At 42.0% G+C, this 10,216-nt stretch overlaps 1 protein-coding gene across 2 annotated transcripts in view; it reads left to right on the top strand.

Annotated features, from left to right (window-relative positions):
* Positions 1 to 7,358: 7,358 nt before the first annotated feature.
* Positions 7,359 to 10,216, top strand: part of MASP1 (MBL associated serine protease 1) — a gene marked incomplete at both ends in the record, with an annotated part of 58,605 nt that continues 55,747 nt past the window's right edge. For both annotated transcript variants that reach the window (XM_079763324.1, XM_079763323.1), the window contains one exon: positions 7,359 to 7,536. In XM_079763324.1, the coding sequence (XP_079619450.1) occupies positions 7,532 to 7,536 (5 nt within the window). The remainder of the gene's footprint in view (positions 7,537 to 10,216) is intronic.

Below are 10,216 nucleotides of genomic sequence, written 5' to 3'. Positions count from 1 at the left end.
GGACTGACAATTCTCGGGGGAATGGCGTGTGGGGGTGTGGGAAGAGACTGGACAAAAATCTTACACCTATGGACGAGGACAGTGGCGGGGGGGAGAGGGCAGGGGGAGAATTGGGTGGTTGAGAGCTATGGGGGGGAAGAGAAACAACTGTAATAATCTGAACAATAAAGATTTATCTTTTAAAAATTTCACAGATGGATGTGGCTGTGGGTATAGTATATGGCTAAGGTGAAATGGAAGATGTCATCATTGAAGATGAGGAGGTCAAGGAATGACATTACTCAAGGTGTCAGGAGGAATTGGAAAGGAAAGGTAAGCAATAGTGCCCTGTGCCTAAACTTTTAATGAAGGGAATGAAAGATAGGACCAAGAGGTTGGAAGGTCATTAACAGAGATGAGTAAGGTATGCCAGAGTGATAGAAGAGTAGGGGAACTTGGAAGGAGGATGGAAAATTAGTGGTCATGAAACAGCCATAGGGAGTTAGGGAAGTGAGAACCTGACTTCTTTATGATCTGAGTCCTGTCCTCCACACTGTCTTACTCCAGTTCTCCATTTGCTTCTTATGGCTTAGTCAACCCTGTCCATGGTTGACTAAGATCTACTTAATCTATGTGGCCTTTGCATCTGAGTAACCTCTGGGAGAGAGGAGACCAAATAGGAGTGGATAGCTATATTGACATAAAATGGATTTAGGTGAGCAAATCCAACAGAGGTGTGTATGGTGTATTAATTTCTTAGGGTGTCCATAACAAAATACTATACACTAAGTCGTTTAAATTGCAGGAATTATTTTCTCACCGTTCTGGAGGCTAAAAGTCTAAGATAAAGGTGTTGATAGATTTGGTTTTTCTTGAGACCTCTCTCCTGGGCTCACAGATGGCTGCTTTCTTGAAGTGTCCTCACATGGTCATCCCTCTGTATTATCTGTGTCCTAATCTCCTCCTCCTATGCAGACACCAGTCATATTGTATTAGGGACCACTATAAGAGTCCCCTTTTAAAGACCCTATATCCAAATATAGTCATAATCTGAAATACTAGGGTTTAGGACTTCATCATATGAATGGGGGTAGGGAGGCACAATTCAGCCCATAACAAATGGTGTATGTCTCAAGGTCTTAAGGACCCCAAGATTCCCTCTTATACATCATCTTCCCCCACAATTACCATGAGGAGAAACAACCAAACAGGAAACCAGATACCCTGTGTTACCAGCTAGGCTAGTACCAGGTTCACAGAATCAAGCTCTTCAGTAGAGCTTGGTTAAATGACAAGGCTGCCTTTGGTCAGACGTTTAAGTGGAACATCCCCACCTCCTGCTAGTATAAATCTTAATCTCCTCTCCTCCCACCCTTTGTCCAGGTGCATGAGAAAGACGGTCAAAGAGAGCCAGAATTGTCTTAAAGAAGCCACTTCCAAGTTGTTTCTCACTGAATGAAATAAGGCAGAAAGCAGAAGTTGATGTGTGGTTGACTCATTTTCACTGCCCACTGGTAAACTTAGATTCTGGCTTGGAGAAGAGTAAGGAAGAGGATAGGAATCAATTTAGGCTGAGAGATGGGAAAAGGAGTGAGGTATCTCCTCTTATAGAGACCAAAGGAGGTTCTATAATCCACAAGCCTAATGGCAGCTGAGAATGCATGAAGAATTTGTTCCCCAGCAGAGGTCAAAACACCTCAGCATACCTCTTTATCTGACAATACTCTGTGGTAGGGAGCCAAGCTGTGTTGGCCAGACAAGTGTCTTAAAAAGTAAGTTTCTTTTTAAAACACTTAGTCTCAAATAGAGTGGCCTGCAACTTTATATAAAAGAGCAGGGGAGTATGGAAATCTGAGTTCATTGTCTCAGCCCCACCATCTAATTTCTATGCAACCCTGGGCAATGCATATATCACCTCTGGAACTAAATTACCTCATCGCAGTATTATTAATCAAGTATGTAAAATAGAGATGATAATATATGGCCTTTACTGGCTATTTTTTAAATAAAATGAGTCATAACAGAGAAGCATTCTTCTTGGGTGTAGCTTTTTCTGTTTTATCTTAGAGATCACCCTCTTTAATTAAAAAAAATCTTCACCCAGATTAACCTCTTCCAGCATGCTCCCATGGTCACCCTCTTTTTAAAACTACTTTGAGATCTTATAAATTTTAATCCCATCTCAATAGTAGTGTGACAGATATTGTTCTACACACTGAAACAGAGATGCCATGAAGTGTTTGAGTAGGAATGTGCTTTCAAAAGATAAATCAAAATACCTAGTCCAACATTACCATTGAAATGAGAAACTCCAAACCCAGGAGGACAGACAGAAAGCTCAAGGCTTCACATTGGGTTTGGGCAAAATGTGGCCTCCATTCCTGGCATCTTGACTCACAGGCCAGTCCTCTTCCACTGTGACTCCACCCTCTAGACTCATGTTCCCAACATGTAGCCATTTACCTTTACAATTTTTTTTCAGATGCATAGATACCAACTAATTATTATTTTTAAAAAACTTTTATTTAAATCAACTCTAGATTTATTTTTTAACTAGAATCCATATATTTGGAAACATGGTTCTGCCATAAATATAAAAATAAAGATAATGAATAAAAAATTGTTAAATTCTAGCAAAATACCATTGCATCCTCAAGACTCTGAACCTGAGACCTGCCTTTCCTTGTTAAAAGGGAAAATAGCATTCATGGTATAATGATACCACCTTGAGACTTTATTTTTTATAATATAAGGAGTGAAGGAGAAACTTAAAAGGCAGGACTCTTTTTGGCATATGATGGTGACAGACATTGAGAGTCTACTCATACAATCCCCACTTCCAACCCCTATCCTCTTTAATGCCTGCTTCCTTTGTATAAGCTGAAAAACCCGCGAAGTTAGTGGTGGCTGTAGGAACCAGCTCTGGCCTGTGAGACATTAAGAAAAGTCCCCCAATGCTACCTTTTCCTCTTCATTCTTTTTTTCTGCTTAGATAGTGATATGACATCTAGAGTCACTGCAGCCATTTTGTAACCATGAGGTAACAAGCATGACAATAAAAGCCCAATTCCTACAGCTGGCAGAGCACAAAGAAAGAAAACAATGCTGAGTAGCTGCTCCAGAACTACCTACCTCCTCACTTTTTACTATATAAAGAAAATAAATTCTCTATATTTCAGCATTAGTCAAGGTTTCTCTTTTTACCTACCAAACAGAATTTTAACTGACCCAGTGTTGATTAATTCCATGTGTTTGGCACCTGCAACCAGCTTGACACCACTGGTAGTATGTCTTTCATGCTTTAGGGGAACCTTCTGTAAGAGAACCTGTATTAGTTTGCTAAAGATGCCATAACAAAATACTGCAGATTGGGCAGCTCAAACAGCAGAAATTTATTTTATCACAGTTTTGGAGACTAGAAGTTCAAGATCAAGGTGTTAGCAGATGTTTTAAAGAAGTTCAAGATTAAGGTGTTCTATTGAGCCATCTTTTCTTGGCTCACAGAAGGCCACCTTTTTGCTGTCTCCTCACATGTTTTTGTTTGTTTGTTTGTTTTTCTGTCTGTCCTAATCTTATAAGGATACCAATTACATTAGATTTGGTCCCACCTTAACACCCCATTTTAACTTAATCACCTCTTTAAAGACCCTATTTCTAAATAGTCATGTTCTGAGATACTGGGGGTTAGGGCTTGCTTCAACACATGCATTTTGGAGGACACAATTCAGCCTATAAAAGAGCTTAACAGTTTATTTATTTAGTAGAAACTATTTTTCCTTCCCTGAATTCTTCCTGTTACGTGACCACAAGGCTCATGGGTGTTCAAAGTCCACAGGCAGGATCAGGAGTTCTCAGATGAGGGGAAAGTGTCCTGAATTTGGGTTCAGGAGGCCTGGGCTGTAAATATTGGTTGTCCTCTTGCTGACACACTTAGTCTCTCTGAACCTGTGTCGTCATCTGTAAAAAGATAGGAATATTACATGTAATAATGTATTGGGTTGTTTTTTTTTTTAATTCCCCAGATGATTCTGATAGTCTGGTAGGCTCTGAAATGATGGCTTTCAGCATACTATAAGTCATTTTGTTGAATAACCCAAATTTTAATTCTAAGCTGTGATCTTTGGGGCTATTTATCAGTTTCTTAGATATTCTTAAGAAGCTTGGATTTAAGACTTTGCCAACAAAAACCCATTGCCCAAATTCCTTACATTTTCTAACACATTCATGGAATTCCAGAAGGTTCCATCCTCAGGAGTTGCATATAATAAATACTTCAGTAGAACATGTAAACTAAGTCCTTTCTAGTGGTAGGAATGCTGTGCCACTCACCCTCTTTGTAGTAGTTTTCTGCTCCTTTACCCTGACTATAACCTGGGGGTATTGAGTCCACATCTGCCATTCTATACTTCCATGATCCTAAATAACACACTATTAGTTCCTTGTATGCATATTTTAAACTTTTTAGTGAAACTTAAAAAAAAAAAGCTAATTGAAGCTTCTTAAAAATTATTGTTCTGAACCCTGATTAATGGGATGCTATTATGGCAACAGATAAAGCCAGTGTCGAGATTAGAGGACCACTTTGGACTCTTTGACTCGCTTTATAGGTCATTAGCAATCCACTTGACCTTCTGTAAGTCAATGTGTTGAATAACCCAAATTTTAATCCTTAGCTGTGATCTTTGGGGCTATTTATCAGTTTCTTAGATATTCTTAGCTGCAATAGCATCCCATAGTCCTCCAGCCCACATGCATATGTGTTCATGATCTCAGCAGAGTCCAACTCCCTGATTTCACAGTGGAGCAAACTGATGCCTCCCTCCCCCTCCCCTAGTCAACAACCTAGGTGACCTGCCCAAGGTCACATACAAGTTAGCCTACCCATATTGAGACTACTTCCAGACCACTTCCTTCCATTGCTCCCACTCCCCCATCTATTCATGACACCACAGGGAGTTTTTATTGAAAACACAGGACAATATCACCAATGTAGTCCAACCCAATGGGAAGCTTCCCTGAAGCCCACCCAGATCACTCCTGAGCCACACATTCTTGTTTTCATGCAGACTTCATCCGAGCCTTGGCTCACTCCCAGGGAGGTACACATCAGATCTGCTGCATATTGGCAGAACTTCGGCTTAGAACTTACTTCAAATGCCTCCCATTGAACACTGGCAGCCTTGAAAAATCATGGCCAGGAAACCATTCCAGGAGGCTCAATTGTTCTATGACACTTTACGAGGAGAAGCTATGGCTTTCCCTCCCAAGCTCTCCCCTTCACGCCCAGGACAAATGACTGCATTTCCCTGTGTGTACCTAAATTAGGAGAGGGCCGGCTCAGCTGCAGCATGAATGGAGGGAATGTCTTTAACGGGCAGGACCCTCTGCACAGCACAGTGTGCCTTGTGCCAAATTCTTTCTCCTTCAGTTTTAAAACCCTTGTGTATTCCAAGAGAAATGTAGTCCATGTGTTTCTGCTTCATTTACACTTAAATCATTTAAATGTTTTGTGAGAGTTATTTGATGTCCAAGGACCCTGTGAGTCTTCTTAATGGGACTTTTAAGGGGTTGTTTCTATTATGCCTTGAAACACAAAGCAACACTTCGTTGAAACAGTGACTGAGGACAAGCCTAGTCTCTCATCCCATGTACTTGCACCTACATTATTAACCACAGCCTCTTAATAAGGCCGGACTTGGCAAAGCTGGCATTTGAAAGTGTTAAAATAGAGAAACTAGAGAGAAAATGGAGCAAGGAGAATTTCAGTGAGATTCAAGCCATCATTGCCTAGAATGTGCCAAAACAAAGTTGGGAGTGCATGCATGTGCCCCCCTGGTTAGAAATGGTGGTAGCCCTTTCTCAGGTACACCACTGGCTAGCTAAAAAAGCCCTCCGTAAGTATAATCCCACTTAAGTTTCATAGCAACAACCCCATTTTCTAGGTAAGGAAACAGACTTAAAGATGTTACGTATTGGGCCTAAAGTGCACAGCTGGCTTAGATAGAAGTTTGGAGTCTAGCACTGTTTTCAAAATAGTTCAAATTGAGTTTCTCTGTGAATGTTGTGTGTACTTGTATTGTCATATGCATTATAATACATTACTGAGAAGCAGTACAATATAATAAGTTAGAGCTCAGATTTTTTTCCTCATTGCTTTCTAGCTGTGTGACCTTGGGTAAGTTGCTTAACCTCTCTGGGCAGTGTCAACACCTGTAAAATGGTGACACTATTACTACCTACCTAGCTGAGGTACAAAGATGATTGGAGGGAATTAACACATTATTAGAACAGGGCCTGACACGTCACTATTAGTGGTAGTAGCAGTAAGAAGTAACAAAGGGCTGGCAATCTTGGCAAGTCATGCAGCCTCTCTGAGCCTCAGTTTTCTCATTGGTAAAATGAGTATAATGGTATGACCCTCACAAGTTGGTGGGAGTAACTAAGATGACATTTGTGCATCTCTCTGCCTAATGCAGAAAAGGTTCTCAGTAAAAATCTCGGTTTTATGCCCATTTGGTTGTCATTGTTGTGAAGGGAGTTACCTCTCTTATTATTCAGCTCAGCTTAGATCTGGTGCTGATTTCTCCACAAACCTGCATACAGGCCTGGCTCTTCCTACACTGGGGTGCAGGGCTTTCTGACTGTGGACCATCCTCTCTGGCTGTGTTAGACCTCTACACCCTCTGAGTTGGTAAACAACACAAATTTTGTGTTTCAGTGGGAACATCGAGCCAACTGCAGGGCCTCTGCTCCCAAACATTCCCGGCCAGCGGCTCTGCTCACAGGAAAACCTGTGCTGTTTGCCCACAGACCTGGGGACCAGGGATCTGTTTTCTTTCCCAGTGTGGATGTTAGAATTGCCTTCTTGGTTGGTTATTTCTGTTTAGTTGGTGTCCTTTTGCCAATGTCCTGAAAAAGAGCAGAAAACTATAGCCATCTGGCAAGGGAGACTGAAGAGAAATTAGACTTTGTCCCCCTCCACCCTCTACACTCACACAGACTCACACACAGTCTCCCTCTCTCTCTCCCCCCCACCTCTCTCTCTCTCTCTCTCTCTCTCTCTCTCTCTCTCTCTCTCTCTCACACACACACACACACACACACACACACACACACACACACACACACACGGTGACACAAATACCTATTTGAGCCACTCACTTATTTCAGTTATTTTCTCTCAGGGACTGGAGCCAGCCATGCAGGATAAAGAAGGGAACTGGAGGAGCAGATCGCTTCAGGAAGACAGATTCTGTTCTGTCAGGTTCCTCTGAGTGTGTGTAAGAGGGAGGGGGGGAGAGAGACAGTGAGAGAGAGAGAGAGAGAGAGAGAGAGGAAAAGGCAGAGGGAGAGAGGGGAAGAGGGGGAGAGGGGATCTGTTGCAGGCAGGGGAAGGCGTGACCTGAATGGAGAATGCCAGCCAATTCCAGAGACACACAGGGACCTCAGAACAAAGATAAGGCATCGCTGACACCACATCGGGGACGAGCTCACAGACAACTCAGGCCGGGGGGACCAAGGCCAGGCAGCCAGGAGCACCCAAGGCAGGAAAATGAGGTGAGTGCCAGGGTAGGAATGGAGCAAGGGAGTCCCTTCAGGGACCAGGTGTCAAGTAGCCCTGCAGGGTCTGACCTTGTCTCTGGGCTGACTCACCTTTGTGTCCTGTGGGTGGTACAAAGGGTTTCTTATCAATCCTTGGAGCTCTGAGAGGGAGACTGGAATGGGCGCCTTCCTGGGACTCCGGAGACATGCAACTTGAAACGGGAGACTGTGCAAATCCTGCCCAGGGCTGCTGAGGCTCCGATTCCTCCTCTGCCAGCGCAGGGTGCTGCCTGCTGGCGAATGAGACTTTCCTCCTGCTGCCCACAGCTCAGTTTCTTGTTTTCCTCCTCTGCAAAGAACATTGGTTTACCTCTCCCAACACTTTGTGAGTTAGATGTGTGTTTGTGTGTTTATTTGTTCTGACCGGAAAAGAAACCAGCTTCCCACAGCTCAGCTCTGTGGTTTCTTAAACCCTCAGAAGTTGGCCAGTTAAAACCTCAATTTAGAAAACTGAAAACCTGTCCTCGTTTTACAGTTTTCTATAAATTTCTGAATTTCTGACTGAAATCAGAGGCAGCTGGTGGCATGAATCAGAATACCAATAGCACCAAATGGCTCTTACAGGATACCACAATTTTATTTTTTTAAAAGGAGCCTTTGGTTCTGAACCCAGGACTTGAAATTCTAATTGTTTTTATGCTCTTCAACATTTCTTATTCCTCAGCTATAGTTTGAGTTAGTTGATCCTTCCTACTATACATTCCTTGTAAGTTTTCCTCTGCAAGTCTCAAAACCTTATCACTGTAATTATTTTTACTACTTATAAGTGTTAATGCAGTTAAGAATACAAAAAAAAAAAGGGAAGAAGAAGAAAGGAAAGAAAAACACTGCAGATGTTAAGTCCCTAAACCTCTCTTTTCCCATTAATTTTCTTCTCCATTGAAAAAAGGGTGTTCTATTTGTTTCTCTTTTGCAAAGTCACCTAGCAACTTTTCTGGGTCTGGGATCAATGAGGGGCTTCAGATTGTTAACTCTTTGAACTCAAATTACCTGTGGTTCAGAGAGGTAATCGGGTCTTTAAGGTTAATTCTTTTAAAAGAACATTTGTTCTTTTTAAATACATTGTAATTTTAGATCTGCCATCTAACTTCATATTCCTTTCTCCTAAAGGAATGTCGACATGCAATGACAATTTGATTGATCTGTCACTGTTTGAATCTCACCCTACCCCCAATGCCCCAGTCATACCAAACTACAGGGCTGATGAACAGTTCTGTGTCTTTGCGTTTATCCAGTTCTTAACCCAGAACATCCTTCCCCCTTATTTTCTACCTAGGGGACCCGATTGCTCCAGCCAACTCAAACATCACCTCCTCTTCCCTAGCCAACATCCCCAGAGTAAGCATCCTCTGTCCTCTGGGGCTACATCTCTTCTTGTCTTTGTAACATCTCCTTGTTTAAATGCCCACCTCCTCTTCCAAGACTGAATGTCTCTTAAGATATTGAATTTTTTTGTATTTGTATGCCCAGTATTCAGCATAATATCTGTTTCCTGTTAGGCATTCAATAAATATTGGCTGAATTGCATTCAGTTGTGAAATAGCACAAATACTACAGAAAAGTGCTCCACTAGAAGTTTTCCAAAAGTCTTGCCTCATATAGAAGGGCACTTCAGAGTTTTAAAAAACCCTTTTATGGGCATTGTCTCTTCTGGTTTTCAGATTTTTGGATAAGGTAAGGATTTATGGAAATAGTGACCATAAAAGCAGTTAACAATTTACCCAAAGCCACATGGATGATTTGGAAGGCTCAGACTTAAACTTGGGTCTTTGGGCTTCAACTCCAGGACTTGGGATTTTTTTTTCTACCTTATTCTACCAGACTCTCAATCAAGTAACATTCTACACTGGCATCTCCCAGTCCTCCTGCACATTAGCATCATCTGTAATACTTCAAAGTGCTGAGGACTGGCCCTCACTCTAGACCAATTAAACTAGAATCTGTTGGGGGAGGGGCTTTGGTATTAGTATCTTTTTCAAAAATTTTCACATAAAGCCATGGGTTTTTGAATTATTTTTCACAGGATTAATTGCTTTGGCCAGATGCCTGGGCATATGGGCATGGACCCAGCTTCCTCTGTGAGCTTCGGTTATTCCCTTCTTCTGTTGAAGCTAATTCGCCATATGGTATTGGCTATGACATGTCACCTCTTTGGGTATCCTTTTCATCACCTGTCAACTAAGGGTGTTGTCAAGGGGATCTATGCAGACCCTTTCAACTCTTCTACTCAGAGACAGTCTGGATGTAGTGTGGGTTGAAGTGAGGGGAGTGAATGGAGAGGATAGAAATTACTACTCATTGCACCATCACTGATCTACACAGGCATTTTTATCCTTCCTGATGGCCTGCTCCCACACTGGAGCCTCTGAAATCCCAGTTTTCGACATTACTTTTGACATTTCAAGCAAATGTAGCTCAACTTTTTTGATTAGCTAGAATATAGATAGCAGGTGTCAGGAATTGTACAGCCGGTGCCTGGTGTATAAGAAGCCAAAAACACTCAGAGAATGTGATGGGGAATGAAAGCCTGATTTGCAGGCCCTAAAGCAAGCAAACATATGCTCAAGCCCATTATGTGCAAGAAGATATTTGTTTCATATGTTCAACTGTTTTGAGATGCAAACAGAATAGAACA

The sequence above is a fragment of the Cnephaeus nilssonii genome (genome assembly GCF_951640355.1).
Source record: "Cnephaeus nilssonii genome assembly, chromosome: 3".
Classification (NCBI taxonomy): Eukaryota; Metazoa; Chordata; class Mammalia; order Chiroptera; family Vespertilionidae; genus Cnephaeus; species Cnephaeus nilssonii.
The sequence above is the reverse complement of the archived record's forward strand: the minus strand, read 5'-3'. Positions and strand labels throughout refer to the sequence as shown.